This window comes from Pleurodeles waltl, chromosome 8 (assembly GCF_031143425.1).
Source record: "Pleurodeles waltl isolate 20211129_DDA chromosome 8, aPleWal1.hap1.20221129, whole genome shotgun sequence".
Classification (NCBI taxonomy): domain Eukaryota; kingdom Metazoa; phylum Chordata; class Amphibia; order Caudata; family Salamandridae; genus Pleurodeles; species Pleurodeles waltl.
This window is the reverse complement of record NC_090447.1, coordinates 758,632,429-758,651,455: the sequence shown is the minus strand read 5'-3', so window position 1 is coordinate 758,651,455 and position 19,027 is coordinate 758,632,429. Positions and strand designations below refer to the sequence as shown.

Genomic DNA, 19,027 nt, shown 5'->3' with positions numbered 1-19,027 from the left:
ACCTATCTGTTTGCTTTAATTCTGAGTAATCCACCCTTAAATGCCTGTTGACGTATGCTTTTCACATTCGGTATGTGTGTGGCTTACTGCCTTTATCCCAATTTTTCACATAAAGAATTGGGCATATGGCCTTTATCAATAGCTTGTCACCATAACTAACTGCATATATAGAACTAATAATGAGGGCAGTAGATATAAATAACAAAACCTAATATTAAAAACTACATATAGACAGAAGAAATATGGGTAGGTAATTATATTTCAGAACAGTAGTTAAAGGTATTTAAATTAATAGTTAATGTAAGGTATAAAAGATCACAAAAATCAAACAATTAAAAATTCTGAAATAGAATATAAAATCAAAAATTGTCTAGAAGTGTGTGTGTGTGAATATACACACACACACACATATATATAATGAAAACTCAAAGCTTACAGACGTTATAGTTAGGCTCACATTTTAAACATACAAAACCATAGAAATTCACCTGTTATAGTTAGTTATCTCAGGTAACTATAACTCGTGCCCTAAAGGAACTATAACTCGTTCCCCTACCATGCACAGTTTTTATGTCAAACATTTTCCTGCAAATATTACATTGATAAGATCAATGATGTTATCAAATATGTCAATAGTGACATAATTTGTGGGGTAACTAACAGTGTATGGTGAGGGCGAGAGTTATAGTTACCTTAGGGCACGAGTTATAGTTACTTGAGATAACTCTGACTAACTGTGCGGCCTCCCCCCATTCTATTTATATTAAGCCCTGGGAAGGTGGCAGTCCCAGGGGCTGTGGTGGGGCAACACTCCTACATTCTGTTCTATTAAAGCCCCAATGAGGTGGCGGTCCCCTGGGGGTTGGGGGTCATGGCCCCAAACATTTTATTTATTTAAAGCCCTGGGGAGGTGGTGGTCCTCGGATCTGAGGCAAGTCCAGGAAGGCGGCCTGTGTGCTCCACTCCTTAGTTTCTCATGCCCCAGGACTTGGTCCACCCAGGGGCTTCACAGAAAAGGACTGGAAGCCGCCTGTTATTTTTTTAAAACATCAGGAAAATCTGCGTATCCGTAACCTGGCCCCTTTTGTTATTTGTTTTTGTTATTTTTTTTTTTCCTGGAACTCGTCTGAAGCAGAGTCCCAAGATGACTGCCAACACTTCCTTGTTGAAGTTTTGGCAGTCAATCAGATATCTGCCCGGGAACAGTTGGATCTGCGGAGGAGCCGAATCCCTAGATACGTATATTTTTCTATCTTTAATTTCTTCTAAAATACTGAATGGATTCATACCAAATTACAAAAAGCACAATCTGCGTAACAACATCTACTTTCCTGACAAATCTGTGTTGTTCCATCCATCAGTTTGGCCTGTAGGCGTTTCTAACAACCCTATAGAAATATGAATGGGGAAAGCGCATTTTGAGACCTCCCCGACCCCCTTTTTCTCAGCCGCTGCTTGACGGATCACCCCGAAACTTTTCCACCTACTTGTTCCACCTTCATCTTGCATAAGGAGCTTGAGATGGATTATTCAGAGGTAGCCCCACTCTTGTTGTATTGCTCAATATGGACTAATCTGCATACTGCCTTCATCAGGGAAATAGCCCTAGGCTGCTTGTCATGTAATAAAGGGCTGAGCATCCCCTGGGTTTGCTTCGTGAAACCTGTGCTGTTTCATTTGGGGAATCACAACATTTCCATCAGCCTGAAACTCTGTCCAAGCAAGATACAGCTCATGTAAAATCACTGTTCGAAATGAATAGACTCATCCTCAGACAAACAAACAAGTCTTCCAAAATTACAGTTGGAGAGCATGTCGCTCTGCACACCATTCTGAGTATGGCACTGTATCTGGGGTGGATAGACTCCTCCTGGGAGGGAATGTTACTCATGCGTTTCCACCTAGGTTTAGTGAGATGAGACTTGTTTCCCCGTGGGGTTGTATGATGTGGCTAGTGTTGTGACATAGCCTTGCAATAAAGGTTCACCCTAAGGTTTGCTTATTTACACTTTTTTTGTACATTTTATCAGGATTTTAGCAGAATGTGCTTACTCCCTATCATCAGGAAGTGGGGTGTTTAAACTTTCCTGGCAGCCCTGGAGTATCTTGAAACCCTGGAATCCCCAACAAACTGTGTTCACATATGCTCCTTTCTAAGATGTGCTATTAAAAGGAGGAACTCAATGCTGTTTTAACTTGTTTTCATATTTCTTCATATTAGAGTAGTTTTTCAGCACACGCAGCTGTCCCTTGCAGTGTGGGGGGGCCCAAGGCCTAGGGGCACCTGGCTCAGTAAGTCCGGAGAGGGTGTCTCCTTCATGTTCGTTGCAGGGAGCCCCCTCCATTTTCGTTACTCCACTGAGGCCCTATGATAGTTTTAAATTTTGTAATGCACTTTTTAGTTGCTATGTGTACTCTTTTTTTTTTTTTTTTTTTTTCTGATGATTTTTTTATCTGATGTACTTTGAGGCCTATGTTAGTGGTCAAAATCAACGACTAAACAAACAAACTAATAACCCCAAAGCTGCAGAAAGAGATCTTTCTGGAGCAAGACCTAGATTTATGCTAAATTTGGTGTAAATCCGTTCAGCGGTTCAGCTGTAGTCCTGTTCGAAACCCCTATGGGCAACTGCACAGGAATAATACGTTTTGGGACCCCTCCTTTTACTCATATCCCCCCTTTCCCCTCACACCAATCACCCCAAAACTTTCAATACAGCAGCTGAATTGAGTGGCAAACTAGTTTTCTATGGAAACTAGGCCCTAACTATAACTACTACTGGCGACTACCAATAGGAGAGATTATAAATTTGGGCTGTTGATTGACTGGGATGTGAGCTCTGGTCAACCAACAGCCTCAGAACCTTGCATGGTAAACCATAAAAAGATACTAAATTGATCCTTGCTTATCCCTGTGTAGCTTGGCACAAAAAGCATTCAGGCTTAACTTCGAGGGAATGTGTAAAGTATTTATGCAGCACACAAACAGTAATAAAGTGAGAACACCACACAAGAAAAATTTCAAACCAATTTAGAAAAAAATAGTAAACTTTAGTACATTATTTGAACCCAGACCAACACAAATCCAATCAGTTGAACCGGAGTTATGAATTTTCAAATTTTAAGGTTTAAAATAGCTCTTAAAAGATCAAAGAGCCAACTGTGGCCATCTAGTTGCATGAGACCGGGACAAAGTCGAATGTTAAGGTCGACCGTGATGGAGCCTGGTTCGGTACAAAAAGTGGATTGGGCCCGGTCAGCCCTTATCTCTGGAGTGTCTGAGAATGTAAAGCTCAGCGGGAAAGGCTTCAGGAGCTTTCTGAGGAGAGAGCATTATCATCGGTTGGCCTTGGGTTGAAGCTGCGGTGAAGATTTCTACGTTTGGACTTAGTCACTGAAATGGAAGTTAGAAAACTCTAGTGGGTTGAGGCAGAAGGCTGTAGCCGAAGACAGTTCCTCATGGTCAGTTACCCCTTTGGCGAAGGACCTCTGAAACTGATTTTCTGCTGTGGAGAAGAAGAAAGTGGAAGAAGCCATGTACCTCTGTCGGATAGGCGAGCAGGGTGGTCCTGGTGGTCTCCTGGTTTTCAGAGCTCTATTTGGACAAATTTTGTTTAAGTTCTCAGTTTTGCAAAATTGCCATCAGGGCACTTTTTGCACCACAACCAAATCCAGGACTGGTGGGACACCTCTTGAGTGTTCAGGAACTAATCAGGCTGGATCCAGCTTCTGGTAGTCCTGAGTGCAGGTGTAGATGCAGGGCTCTACAGCAGGGCTAGACTCTGGGGGTTCAAAGCATGCTCTAGTCAGTGAAGCAGTTCTTCCGGGTACAGCAGCAGAAGTAGTCCTGTGAGAGTCCTTGCAAAGATCCAGTTGTGCACTGAAGAGTGGGTCTGAAGGTCCTATTTTTATACCCTGGTGCCCTTCTTCTGGAAGGTGGAAGAAGCTTCTGAGAAGGTTCAATGCATGGGCTTCCCTGCCTCCCATGCCCTGGCTCCAAGATGGCAGCAGTGACAATACAAGTCATTTTGCCCATTGTGTGAAGGCAAAGCACAGACTATTCTGGTGCAAATGGGACTGATGTGAGTACTGCCACCCTCATCCTGCTAGCAGATGCCCAGTCAGGCACACCTAATCCCTCTGTTGCATGACTGTCTGGGAGGAATTCAACACAAAGTTAACTCACAGTCTTCAAGCGAGAGGTTTAGTGTACAAAGCAAACAGGAGGGGAGAAAGGAGGTATCCCTGCCATGTTCCCCCTGCGTACTATCAATGGCTACGATGTCACTCCGTTGACCCACGCAAAACCCCTCCTCGCACTATAAACACAGTGGATCCATCTCCAGAATTTCTCGCCAAATCGCAAAAGGTTGCCAAACAGGTATGGCCTATGAACCTGTCAAATACTTTTTCAGCATCGATTAGGAGAAGAGCCACTTTTTGGGATCCATGGATCTGGTCTATGAGATGTATAATGCGTTTGGTGTTGTCTCTGCATTGCAGTGCAGGGATAAAGCCTGCTTGGTCTGGCTCTGTTAGGCCAGGCATGAGAGGCTTGAGGCAATGAGCTAAAATGCTGGTAAGGAGTTTGGCATCAGTGTTTAAGAGGGAGATTGGTCTGTAAGACTCGCAGAGGGCAGGGTCCTTACCAGGCTTTGGAAACACAGAGTTTGAGGCATCCAGCATTGAGTTGACAAGAGAACCAGTGTCAGCAATGAGTTGTAGAGATATGTGAGGAGTGGAGCTAGGTCCTGAGAGAAGACTTTATAAAAGAGAGACGTAAAGCTGTCTGGGCCTGGAGATTTGTTTAGGTTAAGGCGTGCGATGGCTGAGATGACCTCCTCCATCCGGATGGGTTTTTCCAACCCCACTGAATCTGTGTGTGGAAAGGGGGTATGTGTTATTTTCTAAAGGTACTCCGACACCTCAGCTCTAAGAGCACCATCAGAAGCATAAAGAGAGCTATAGAAGTTTTGAAACTCCTCAGCTATTGGTGCTTTTTTGTGAACCTCAGTGGCTAGGCCAGTACGGATCACGTGTACGGAGCCGGTGTGAATTTTAGTCCGCAGGCGGTACACGAGCAACTTATCACAGCGGTTGCTCCCTAAGTAAATGTATGTTTGAGGCATGCCATGCTGTATTCTGCTTGATCCAGGTCCAGCTGTTTAAGGAGCAACCATGTCTTTTCTAGTTCTCTTCCTATTCTACGGGCCCTTGTACTTATATGAATGGCTTCAAGCTCTGGGGTTTTGTTTTAAGTGCTGTCGTTTCTCCTTTTGGCTGCAGTTTTCGGCAGCTGAAATAGCTATGAGCCCGCCCACCCCGAAGGACTAATTTCAGTGCGTCTTAAAGGGAAGCCAGGGGAGTCTCCTCAGTGTTGTTATTCTGGAGGTAGTCAGTGAGCACCTGACACAGTCCCTCAATGGAGGACTATCTGATCAATGGAGAGATAAACCTCATTACCAGGGACAGGGGAGTATGATCAGACAGCGATCGAGGGGTGATGAAGACGTCATGGACTGGTGTCTGTAGTGATGGAGTTGCTATTAAGTAGTTAATGCGTGCATAAGTTTTGTGGGCTGCAGAATAGTTTGTATCGTCTTGTGCCGTGGGTGGGTGCTGTGCGCCAGACATCTCGTAACATGCAGATCGCTAACTAGGTAAGGTCATGGACAGAGAAAGCCCCAGTATGATCGTATTGTTGGGCGGAGCAGTAAAGGTTTGAGTCCATTACCAGATTTGTGTCCCGTCCCCCGATCAGAATGGCAGCTTCTGGGTAGTGAAGAACACGAGTAAAGGCACCTATGATAAATACCTCTTGGCCTTCAATGGGGGCGTAGATGTTGGCCACTGTAAAATGGAAAGAGCCTAAGTGGAATTTGTATGCTCTGTAAACTTAGCGAGGACTTATGACCCTCCACCCAACCCCACCCCCCCTCAGCTTTGTAGCGGTGGTAGACGAAAGTTGGTGGGGGAACCATCAGGATTGCATTCTGGCAGTGTCTTTAGAGCGCAAATGTGTATCTAGGTATAGGCGTATATCACTGCCCAAACATTTGAGCTCTGATAGGATAGCTGCATGCTTAGTAGAATTGTAGAGGGATCGTACTTTAAGGCTTGTCAACTTGATTTCCAAGAAGGCAAATATGAGTAAACGGCTATATTGGGTTAGTAATGGACCGTGCATGGGGTAAGCATGTTTGAATTGTTGCTTTAGTGAGGAGCTTACCCTTAGTAAATCTACAGTGGTGCTGGCTGTCAGCTAGAAAATGTGAAGGAATGTGAAGAACAAGACAAGTCCCCAAAAAATACCAACAATCAAACATTAGTCCATTGGTGACAGCAGAGACTGCATTGGGTGTGGGCTGACGGTCAGGCAAGACAAATGACCGATGGAAGAAATTCGAGCCCTCCACTGTCACAGGCCACACGGGTTATAGGGTGACCAAGGATGAGAAAAGCTTTCTGCATTGGGAAGGTCATTGTAAAATGAGAGGGCGAGTCGTCTGGCATGGCAAGGACACGGCAGATATGTTTAAGTATCTTTAGCTGATGAAGCCTTACTTCCCACCAAAACACCAAAAGGAAGAGGTGCCCCCATCCTTATGACACCTGAAGTCTGTAACGGGCTGAAAGTTTCTGTGGTGTTGGAGAGTGAGAAGGGAGAAGGCCAACAAAAGCAAAAATCCAGTAAACATTTGAGGTAAGTAAACAGTCACAAAGTTTAAGGGAAGACCACTCTTAAGGTTGAGAGATAGATATATATATATATATATATATATATATATATATATATATATATATATAAAAACACACATCAACTAAAGCAGTAAGGGGGCTGGGTAATATTTGATAACAGAACTAAATATGGCCATAGTTTTAGTCCAGTTCTTTTGATTTATGTATTTTATGTTTTAATGAAAAATAGTACAGGACGAGTCTTCCTTAAGTTTTAATGGTTACATTTTAGCTTGGTAATGAAACTTAAATACTACTGTACCCCTGTAAAAGACTCACATATTTATGACCCATTTAAAATAAAAGTATTGTTTGAATAGTAAGATTTGAAAATAACTGCAAGAAAACTGCATGCGTTGTGCTCGTACTGCATAGATGTTCATTAACTTCCTGTGGCTTGTACAAACGATACCTTTTATTTTATTTTAGGATATGGACTTTGTTCGGTTTATCATCAACTGTTTTAAGGTTTATTATCCCAGATATCTTTGTAAGTAAATTCTTTGTTTGAGATATATTTGAGAGTTAAAGAACTGTCATTATTCTTAAGAATTTCTCTTTTTGCCCCACCCCCAATTTGCATGTTTTTTCTCCCCACCCCATAATTTTCCCATCCTCTCCTATTCTATAATTGTTTTAAACAGAAATAGATAAAGCATTTTTACACAGTGATACACCGAATTTTGCTCTGATTCTGGCAAATAATTACTTTTAGTAATGAGTGTCACGGTTGTCCATGTTTGTGTCTCTTTCAGTGGTGATGATCATCAACCGATGTTTGTAGTTGCTGTTAAGTTATTCTTTAATAACTATTCACTGATAACTAGAGTTATATTTGAGTGAAAGACACATGTTCACAATGTTCTCTTCTCTTCAGTATGGGAGTGATGGCCAGTAATTGGATTCTTAATGAATACTTGTCGCACAGGTTCCTGCACCTCCTATTCTCCACCACATGGTTTCTTGAAACAAGCAATTTTGTTGATGGATGCCTAGTCTTTTAAGAAAGTTTCCTCGCCGATTTATTGTAATTATTTGTAAGCGTTTTTTTTAATAGATTGAACAAGACCCAAAGGATGGCACAGCACCTTACATAATAAAGGGAGACATATTATATACCATAATATGTAATACTATAGTAAACATACATAAGATATATATTCATAATAAAACTAGATATCACCACAAATCGTTTGATACAGAAACTGGGCGCCAGTTACTGAGGGTGAGATGGAAGACAGAGGGCAACCCAAAATATTAGTGCCAACAAATTCTATTTTTTATAAACACATTTTATTGATTTTGGAGCTTGTGTACAACAACAAGATAAAGTGCATTGACTGCACCACACACCACCCTCATCCAAGTCTTCAGTCAGGTTAAGTTGAATCAACAATGTGCCAGCAAATTCTTAAAAATAATATACATGTCTGGAAATTACAGCAGAGACAATAGTTTGTCATGCTTGGGAGTGTTGTGGGAATAACAGATTTTTCAACCCTTTCTTGAAAAGATCATAGGATGAGATTGTTTTTATGGATAGTGGGTCAGAGATCCACACCCTGGAAGCACTACCTCAAATGATAGTTTCTGATTTTGTTCTTGTAAACTGGTGTTTCCAGGAGAAGATTACCCTTGCTCTGAAGGATGTTCTGTCCAACAGATATGGTTTGTTTTTATGCAAAGTATTTGGAGTAGAAGGGATTTACCACAAACACCGCTTTGTGATTCCGGAATTTTTTGAAGATAGTCCTCACTTTTATTTGTAGCTGTTTCAGAGAGACCAGAATATATACAATCACAAATGTTCTTGTTCCTGTGTCTAGCCTAGCAGCAGCATGTAAGGTTGCATTAAGGGAAACTAGACAATGTTTGGGAATACTTGTGAGTAGGGAATTGCCACGGTCTTCTTTAGACAGTTAAGGGATTTAATAACTAACTTGCGCTCTGGGTCCAGGATAAGTAGTTTGATGCCACAGGAATATAGATATGTGATTGCATGCTAAGAGTTTTGTCCTCAAAATAACAAGCAATTTGACTCCATCTTTCTCGTTTTGTAGTTTACTATGGAGACTGAATCCCACTGTGTTTGAATTGGGATCGAGGTACTGAATATGCATAGTAGGCTGAACCCTGTTTTACGAGGCAAAGCTTTAAGTGATGCTTTGACATCCAGGACCTTAGCCAAGTATTCAACTTCTTTGGGGGCTTAGAGATTCAAATATAGTTGAGTGTTTTCAAATGAGGTAGGACAGATGATGCACAACACATGAAATTATTCTCCACATCTGAACATTGTCTTTGGTCGGGCCAAAGTTGTATGTTCTCAACTACATCATTATGTTATATTTCGCCCAGTTCACTGACGTCCTTGCCAGTTTCTTAGTCCGGGTGATTTCTTAGTCGGGTGATTACTTGTTTCCACAGTTGATATAGCAGTTCTCTGGCCTTCAAACCTCCATCATGCCGTGTTAACCTTCCCTGCTGCTTGTGATTGTGACAAGGTACTCTTCTAGTTTTTGCTCCCAATGTTCATGATGTACGGAGGGAAAACAAGACATAGGGGGTCATTATGACCCTGGCGGTAATATGGAGGAAAGTACCGCCAACAGGCTGCCGATACTTTCCTCCATATTATGACATTGGCGGTTTGGCTATGTACCACACCGACCGCCATGGCGGCTGCCACTGTACCACCTGCTGGATTATGACCCCGCCTACCGCCATGGATTTCGTGGCTTCCTTCTTGCCACAAAAACCATGACGGTAGGCACTATCAGTGACAGGAAATCCCTTCCCTGTCACTGAAAGGGGTCTTCCCCACACCCTTCACAGGTTCCCCTCCCTTCCCCCCTTCCTCTCCAGACCCCCCTTCATATACTCCCCTCCCTTCACACAAGCACACATGCATACACACACCCAGTCCCACATTCATCCATGCATGCATACATCCATTCACACATACATCTGCACACACTTACATACACGCAGACACACAACTCAACATACACGCACTCACACCCCCAGACATGCACACACATACAGCACGCAACACACACCCGCATACACGCACGCACAGACAGACAGACAGACAGACAGACAGACCTACACACACACACACACACACACACGCCCACACCCACACACACACACACAACATCCCCCTCCCCTGTCGGAGCGCCCACTTACCTGTGTCAAGGGGGTCCTCCGGCAGGAGACGGGATGGATGCTGTTGCCAGCAGAACAGCGCCAGGCCGTATTATTTCTCATAAAACAGCCGCCAGCGGTCTACTGGCGTGGCACTGCTGGTGGCAGCAGCGCCACCTTACCGCCATCCGCCGGCATGGCCACAGCCGGATTGCCACCATCCTTCTGGTGGCAATCCGGCTGGTAGGCGAGGCGACGGTCTTTACCACCAAGGTCCAAATGAGGGCCATAGTGTGCAGCCACAGATTGTTTCTCCTTTTTGCCAGAGAAAACAATGCTGTAGATAAATAATGTATGAAAGGTTACAGAGAGAAAAGGGAAGAGTGATAACACCTCAGAACTGTTTGAAATAATAGTTTCTGATGGAAACTTCTAACTGCCGATTCTTCATCTTGTGAATATTTCACAGGCAACAGGCTTGATCTGTAAAGCTCTAAAGCAGTTCTCCTCCATATCGCCTGGTAGCGGTGTGCATCTCCACACTAGTGTTGTTCTGCTCTGAAAGCTACGAGAGGAGCTACTAATAAGCATCACAAGTGCTCGCTAATGTCAGTTCCTTACTTTCTGTGCCTTCAGATGGGGATCCGGAGCTTCTCACTAGTCACTGACGAGAATTTTCAAACTATTTCGCCAATGTGCAAAGGAAATGTTACCCCCCCTCCAAAAAAAAAAAAAAACAGGTTTAAAGCATGCAGGGACTATTGCAAATGGATGTCTGTGACAAAGTCTCACAAAGTCTGTGGTGCCTGTGGTAGGATCACGACTCCAAGGCCTGTGACGACCCGTCCCTAAATAAACGCGATGGGCATTCAAAACAGCAGGCCAAAATTCTACATCACCAAACACAAGAAGACTCCATGTTATGCCTGGTTGAATTCAAAAGGAAGGTCCTGTTCCCACTCGCTGAGTCGTTCCCACAGCAGATAGTTTTCACAGTTGAAATCTTTGGATAAGTCGAAGAAAATGCACAAGAAATCCAAGGGGGTATTGGCCCCTTCATGCTGCTCTCAATCTTCAGAGAATACACAAGTGAATCAACTTCCCTCCCTTTCTACATCAGAACTGATTCAGAGCCTGGGCCTGATGGACACTGAATTTCCAGGCCTGTCATCAACGTCGCAGCAGGCAGAGGCCTTAAGAGAGTCGATATGGCAGCTTACTCGTTGCCTTTGTTGTGCCTTCGGGCAACAAGGATCCACAGAGGCCTTCAGACATACTTTCATTGGGGCTCCATCTTGGCACCATTTGAGCCTATTGGATCAGACTTTGGTTCAGCACTGGCTTTGGTGCACCCTCCGGGTCCTGTGTCATCCGCTGCACCAGTTCCTTTTGCATTGATATTGACACCGAATGAGAAAACACAACCCATAGCGATTCCGAAATGAACCTGCTACGACCACGACCAAAGTCACTCCCAACGCAGACCCGTGTGCAGCAAATCTGCAACCCTTCTGACTCGGAGACTTTGCCCTTACCACATGTAAGGTCCAGAATTTACTCAATCTTCTTGGCACAGATAGAGACAGCGAAAGCCATGATGGACAACTTTGTTCTCCACTATGAGCAGAACAATTGTATGAGGAGCTTCAGGATATCAGTGGGATAACCACTTCACCTGATACTGGCCTTGTGTCTCCCCAGCTCCTGCCATGTAGGAAAGCTCCTCTTTTGCCACTGTTATGTGACAAACAGTTGAGGTTTTAGATTTACTCCTACCATCTATGGAAGGGAAAAGTAATGTACTGATGGAAGTCTTGAAACCTGGTCAGGCTTACAAAGAGCCACTATCACCATGTAATGAATCTCTTACAGGCACTGTTTTGAGCACTTGGGTCAAGCCTTGTTCAGGCCCGCCTGTTAAGACCGGTTGTTTACCATTGACCTGCACCAGGTGGTCCTAGTGGGCACAGCATCGGGAATTCTTTTGGATTGTATCCAGATAATGGAGGAGTCTACAGAAGACCTGCAGTGGTGATGACTGAACCATGATTGCATCAGTGGCACATCCATCTTTTCACCCCACCAGAAACAATGGTGGTCACAGATGCACCCACACTGGGTTGGGGAGTCTATTTGCGATAGTTTGAGATCAGAGGCCTTTGGTGGAGACTCAACTCCACATCACCTTGTTAGAGTTGAGGACAATTAGCTTGGTGTTAAAGGACCTTTTACCCGCTGTCAAAGGAATACAGGTACTCACAGACAGCACCACAGCATATTGGTACTGTAACAAGCAGGGCAAAGTAAGGCCCTAATTCCAATGCCAAGAGGCCCTGTGCCTCTGGAAATTACTGAACCCTAAGGGATCTCTTTGTTGATTAACTGCCTGGCAGGATGTTTAAATGGCAGGATGAATTCAGCCACAAGCACTTAGCGGATCATGAATGGCAGCTGCACCCGTAGGTGGCTCAAGGCGCTTCAAAGAGAACCCTGGCTTCAGTCTTTTTGCCACCACATAGAGCACGCAATGTCAGCACTATTGCACGTTGGTGTTTCTAAAGCAGCTCTCTTGGACATGCCTTCCATCTAGAGTGGAGCTCAGGTCTACTGTATTCCTTTCCACTGCCACTTCTCCTGCCCTAGGTTCTGAAGAAGATCAGAAACAACTGGGCCCAAGGCAACCTAGTGGCACCGGATTGGACCAGGAAAATGTGGTACCTGAAACTCCTGGCCATGACCATCTGATCAAGCTGCCGCCTTATGAGGATCTTCTGTCACAGCGGCTGGACCAGGTAGTGCATCTGGGCCTGCACAGTTTTCATCCATACTTTGAGATTGAGCAGTAGCAGTTGATCTCTTTCGGTCCTTTCTCTTGAGGTCGTTGATATCATTTTTGCAACAAGACTTTTCTCCACTAAATCACTGTACACCAGTTTTTAGGACAGATTTGTGGATTGGTGCCGCACCTAATAAATTACCCAATTACAGGTAAAGTTGTCTGAAGTTTTATTGTTTGCTCAGTCCCTAGCAAGCAAGGACTTACTTTGAGCAAAGCTAAGGGCTACTTGTAGGCTCTTTCGGTGTTTTTTTGTAGTTGCTGGATCAGCTTTTGTCATTTAAATCATGTGTTGTGATTATTTTGTTGAAAGATTTGAAACATTTGCTTCCACTAAATCCCTTTGTGATGCCTTACTGGGATTTGAATTTAGTCCTCACTTTCTTGATAAGCACCCCTTTTGAGCCACTGCACAGTTGTCCCTTCAAAAGTCTGACCTTGAGTACAGTCTTTTCATGGCCATAACAGCTGGACATGTGAGTGAGCTTCAAGCTTTTTCTTTCATTCATCTCTATACATCCATCATCTCAGAGAAGCTGGTTTGAAGGAACAAAGCTTCTTTTCTTCTGAAAGTGGTTGCTCCTTTTCATGTTGGGCAGGCTATCACTCATCTGCTATTTGTTCCACCACATCCCTATTAGGAAGAGGAAGAGAGACTTGATTGGACTCTAAAAGAGCTTTACACTTCCGTATCAGTCATACCAAGGTAAATCAGCCCTTTCTGGATTTTTTTCCAGAGCAAGATGGACAAAGTGGTGCAAAAACAGACCATCTCTTGATGGATTGTTCTCTGCATTAAGATCTGCTATCCACTGCCTAACAAGCAACCCCCAGAAGGATTGTGGGCTGATTCCACCAAAGCTGTTACCCCTGTTCTGGCTCGCAGAGTACCCATCCGGGACATTTTCAGGCGGCTCAGTGGATGTTGGGACACGCATTAACAAAGTACTACTGCCTCCAGATTCAGGTCTTTAAAGCAGGGCATTTTGTCCACTTGGTCCTGCAAGACATTTTATCTGAGCCAGTTCGCAGACCGGCCATCTTGGGAGGGACATCTGTGTCCTAATTCAGAAGGTGAGGAATCTGCAGTTCAAAGTATACATCAGATGAAAAAATAACTCACCCTCAGTTACGATCTAAATGCAGATTCCCCACTCATACTCTTACCTTCCCATTTTGTAGACTGTATTCTATTTATTTGTAAAAATGTCCTGAGTCTAGAGACCTGCACATTTGGCATGCCACTCTGCTGATGGGCTCTGCATCTTAAGGCACAGACAGCCTAGAAAGCAACTGATGTCAGTGTGCATGGGTGGCGCTTCTGTGCAGCTCTACTTGTCACTTCTGGAGCCACACAATGTCACTTATCGGCGTGTGGGAGAACTTCTCTGAAAGTTTCGGAATTCAGTCTGATGCCTGAGGAATATTCACAAGGTGAGTAATCTGCGGTTGGATAAAGTATCAAGCAGAAAAATTGTTCCTGAAGGTAAGTAACTAGTTTGTCAGTGTTCAGATTTTACCCCAGTCACAGATGTCTCAGTGTTCCCTTAAGATCATGGCCCAGCATCGTCCAATTCCTTCTCCTGGTGATGATCTGATAGACTGAGTTGAAGACTGAGTTGAAATTTTGCATCGGTGAATAAATGCAAATTATGGACTCTTCCTTGCCTGCTTTTCCCACATCCGGGTTGGTGTCTAAAACTCAAACTTCATTAAAAGATTATTCTTATAGTACCTGCTGGCAAATTCAATAGGCATGGCATTACGTCCAGTTCATGGTTTTACAGAACAACAGAAATAGTATTACTATTACACGCCTCTCTTTTTTTCAGTTTTTTTTATTGTGTCATCAACAAAACATTACAAATGGGCAACCCTCACCACAACATATGCAAAAATAATTACCAGTAGTGTTTTACAACCACATTTTGTATGCAAGATCAGGTGATCTCAGTATTGCACAGGTTGGTTTAAGCTTGTTATTGGAACTCCACCAAGTCCACCCCATTGTGATGCTTCCCCAGTACCTAAAGTGTCTGCTCAAATCTGCTCAGGGTCTGCAATGGCCCCAGTGTTTCCTTTCCTGACCCTTTTTCGTGTGCAGCTGCCTGCTGAGTTTTGCCCAGTGATTGATGCATTAGATGTTAGCTGGCGGAGCATCAGCCAGCACAGGTTTAGGGTCTGCGTCCAATCACATCCTCTCTGCCTTGGCACCTACTGGTATCTCCTCCTGAGCTGTATACAAGATACTACGTTTTTGGAAGATGAGTGGTTAATGTGTACTTTAGTGTGTTGAATGTGGGTGGTGGGCTCAAAAAGGCTGAGTTCAAGCATCTTAAAGTGTAGCAGATTCTGTAATAAGGATACATACCTAGCATAATGTGTGTATCTAAGTTCATGATGTCTTCTGGGGGAATGAACTGTCCATCCTGGGGTGTCACCCATACCCCTTAGGCCCAGAGATCGCAACTGCCCTGCTGCTGCTTGATGGCACGTCAGAGGTAGCATGCTGTTGTTTGCTGATGGTACATTGGGAGCATCCATTAGTTCTGTCCCAACCTTAAGCAGAAGCAGGTGCCAGGCCTACACTGTGACGTCTGCTGTGTTGCTGTCTCTACCCTGACATTGCACTTTAGCACTGATGTATGTGTTGAGTTTCAGGGGGCACTGCATTATCTATCTCAATGGCCATGCATGGCTTGTGTGGTGTTGGGAATTGTGAGTATTGTATGTATAGTGCTTGTGCAATAAGGTAATAAAGCTCAAAGTCTGGCATGTCGACTCCACCTCACTCCTAAGAGAGGGTCTGGACTTCCCACTTTAGTCTTGGTGGCTTTCCAGCCCACGACAATCTGTTGAGAAGAGATTTCGTTTTGAGGAAAATAGTTGTGCTAAGGGGTGTGAGAATGTTATTAAACAGATAAAGAAATTTCTGCAGGGTCACCATTTTGCCCAGTGACAGGCACCCGGCCTGAGACAGGGACAGATATATCTACTTATCGACTTGTTTTTGACAGGAGCCTATCGTAATTGCCTCTAATGATTTCCTTTGTGTCTTGACTAACAAAGATGCCCAGATATCTGAATAGCTCCAAAGCCCACACTAATGGGTATTCCATCTTGCACGGTTCCTCCAGGAGCGCAGGAGTCTAATCCCTTGCAAGCGCCTCCTCCAAGTCCTTCAGTTGTCCCTCAAGTTTACTCAACCTGTTTCTAATGTAAATAAGGATTCTTGCTTGCTTGGAGATGCAAATCCCCCTGATGACAACCTTTCAAACTCCCATAAAATCATAACTCTCAACCAATCCTTCATTAGTGGATAAGAACAACTCTGTCTCATGGCAGATCTTTTCTTTAAACACTGTCACAAAGTGTGCTGGAGGGAGATGCCACACAAATGGTTTGTGCATCCATTCTGGTACCTCAAGCTTCAAGGCCACTGGGACGTGGTCTGAGCAGGTTCTGAGGAGATGGTCCATGCTGGTCATCCATGCGCAATCATTTTCTGGGACCAGCCAGTTGTCCATTCTTGACCATATGTTAAGCAAGCTGGTCGCTGATATCCCCTCACACTCGTCAGGGGTCCTAACACATCCTGTGTCCACCAAGTGCCCCGCTGTCATTATGTCCCAGAGTTGTTCGGCTCTCCTGGCATGGGATCTTCTGGCCTTGCTGGATATGTCTATCCGGGATTCTAGTATAACTCTGAAATCAACCCCCACACCAGACACTGTAAAAAAAATGAGCTGTCTTTTGGAGCCACATGTACATACTATTGTTGTGTGCTGTGTATTTATTAACATGCAGACGTGCTAAAACTGACCTCTGGGTCCAGCGTTACACCTAGAGTCCAGACCAGTATACCCTTTCAGATCAGAATTGCATCTCCTTGAGTGTAGGCAGAATATGGTGCTGTGTATTTGTGTTCTATACACTTGGCAGATCATCATAATAACAATATCATTAATACGAGATAGCCGTGTAAAAAGCGGGTATTGGGCTGCACTATGTAAGATCATGGAGCTCAGGAGTACAGCAGGAGAGGAGCAGTGAAGGCAAAATCAGTTATTTAAAGGGATTAACAGTTGTCCTAAGGAACAGTTATACTAGGACTAAACAAGATGACTATTCAGTTGTATCCTGAAGGAAAGGAAAGCTGGGTTCTGTTATCGCTTCAAGGAGTATTGTTCAAATGAATTGCTTTGTGGTCAACGCAGCATAATTTGAAAATGACACTGGAGTGTAGCGAAAGCTAATGATGTTCTCTGAGAATATGAAAGGCAGGGACGATTCAAGATGCAGAACAGGGGATGGCCTTGAGTGAGCAAAGTAATGACTGAGATGCTCTAACAAGTATGGAATTTCTAAAATGGAGATGCATGCTCTGACATTTTAGTTCTATTCATATGAAGAGGTGCTTCACCCTAAGAGAGAGAGAGAGAGTGGCAGTTTTTTCTACATTGATAAAGTCAGGGATCAATGATAAAGAGGTATCAACAGAGAGGTCTGATGGATTCACAGATCCCGAAAGAGTGGGACTGAAGCCATTCACTTTCAGGGACTACAGTAGAATGGGATCTAGGCTGCATTTTATGAAGCGCATAGGACGATGACTTGTTTTATCACACTGAACAGAAAGTTTTCTGCAATACAGTTTTTGAACACAGCAGAGAAGTCAGCAATTTATGTCATCTTGAGGTAAGTTTGAGTACTGACTGATGGACACTCTTTTTCTAAAGACCAGATCTAGGGACTCCAGTTAAATGTTGAATGTGGGTGGTGGGTAACTTTGCATGGTACAATTTCCATATCTGAGATTCTCCACTGGACGAATGGTGCAGAAGCATGAAAATATTCCCAGAACCACAGAAGGCGTACTGATGGGCTGATTTTCATCTCTATCCACGAGTCATGGGAATGTACTGACTTGCCTAAATAAGGAGAACCTAATTACACCTTGGTGTGGAATTTTAAAAGACTGCTCCTTAGACATTCGGCCACTATGAAGTAATGGCATGTTGAGCCTGATGCCACTTTACATAGCAAATCACCAGACATCACTGCTGGAATACAGGTATAATTCTTTACCCACAGCACTGCATGGATCATTTAGGTTAAACTCTGAAGGAACCTTTTGGGATTAATTTGCAAAATAAAATTGTCTTTTTGAAACCCTAGGAAAGGTTTGTTGATGGCAAAAGCCTGTATTTCTCAGACTCTCAAAGCTGATTTCAGAACCAACAGTAACGTGACCTTCCAGGACTCATATTTCATGACACTTTTCTACATAAAAGTGAGCTGCTCAGGAGCTATGGTGTAGAATCTGATTTGTTGTCCAGAGAAAAGACTTTTGTGTGCGCTGTATCTTAAGTCACGCACTTAAGGTGGATGCAGAAAGTGTGCAAAACACGATTTCTGCCAATCTGAGAAGATGAGATTGAAGACGCACAGTTGCCAGTAGATCTTAGGGATGGCCTGAGTGAAGAGGGCAAGCTGTAAAAAAAAAAAAAAAAAAAAAAAAAAAAACCCATATGCAAATGTCCTATACCATCAAAAACTGTCCCCGCTTAATCCTGGCCACAAACACCTTTTGGTATTCTACCTCTGTTTCCTAATGACTTCAGTGTCAAAGAGGTCCAGCAGCTGGCTTGCTCAGTGGAGGAAAAGCGTATCAGGTTGGCTTTAATACAAGTCCCATCACAAGAAGCTACCCGTAGGTACATACCGAGCAGAAAGGTGCTTGATGCATGTCTTGAACATGCAATTGCTATAAGCATGCCATGCATGCTCCAGAAAACACACCTTTGAATGGTAATGCTTTTGCCAACAACATAGCCAGGATGGCTTCCAAGAACTGCGGATGGATGGAAGAAAGCATTGTTGACTTTCTCTTGTAAAGGCTTAACCCTACACTGTCCAAGGAGTCCCTGACTTGTTGCTCTGATCTGCCATTAATCACCAAATCATCTAAATAAGGGAAGGCCCAATGAAATTGTGCCGTTATAAATGTTGCCACTTGTGAAGCACCTTTGGGCAGATTTTAGGCCAAAAGTTAAAACTCTGCATTGGTAAGGGGGGGCCAACCTCCTTGAACTGCGGAAATATAACTTACTCGTGGTGTTTGGGTGCATAAAAGTATGACTCTTACGCTTATATCAATTAAATGACTTCTTGAAGAGCAATCATACAAAGCAAATGCCTTTTGAGGAATTTGTTGAACTAACCTAAGTCCAGGATGTGGCACCAATCCCATGACAACTTCATGAGAAAGACATCAAACAGAATCACATGTTCTGCTATGATCCA

At 43.7% G+C, this 19,027-nt stretch overlaps 1 protein-coding gene across 1 annotated transcript in view; it reads left to right on the top strand.

Moving 5' to 3' along the window:
• The window catches only part of MOSPD2 (motile sperm domain containing 2), a 476,198-nt gene that overhangs the window by 92,068 nt on the left and 365,103 nt on the right, over nucleotides 1–19,027 (top strand). The window contains exon 6 of the mRNA XM_069205003.1: nucleotides 7,168–7,228. Within this exon, the coding sequence (XP_069061104.1) occupies nucleotides 7,168–7,228 (61 nt within the window). The remainder of the gene's footprint in view (nucleotides 1–7,167; nucleotides 7,229–19,027) is intronic.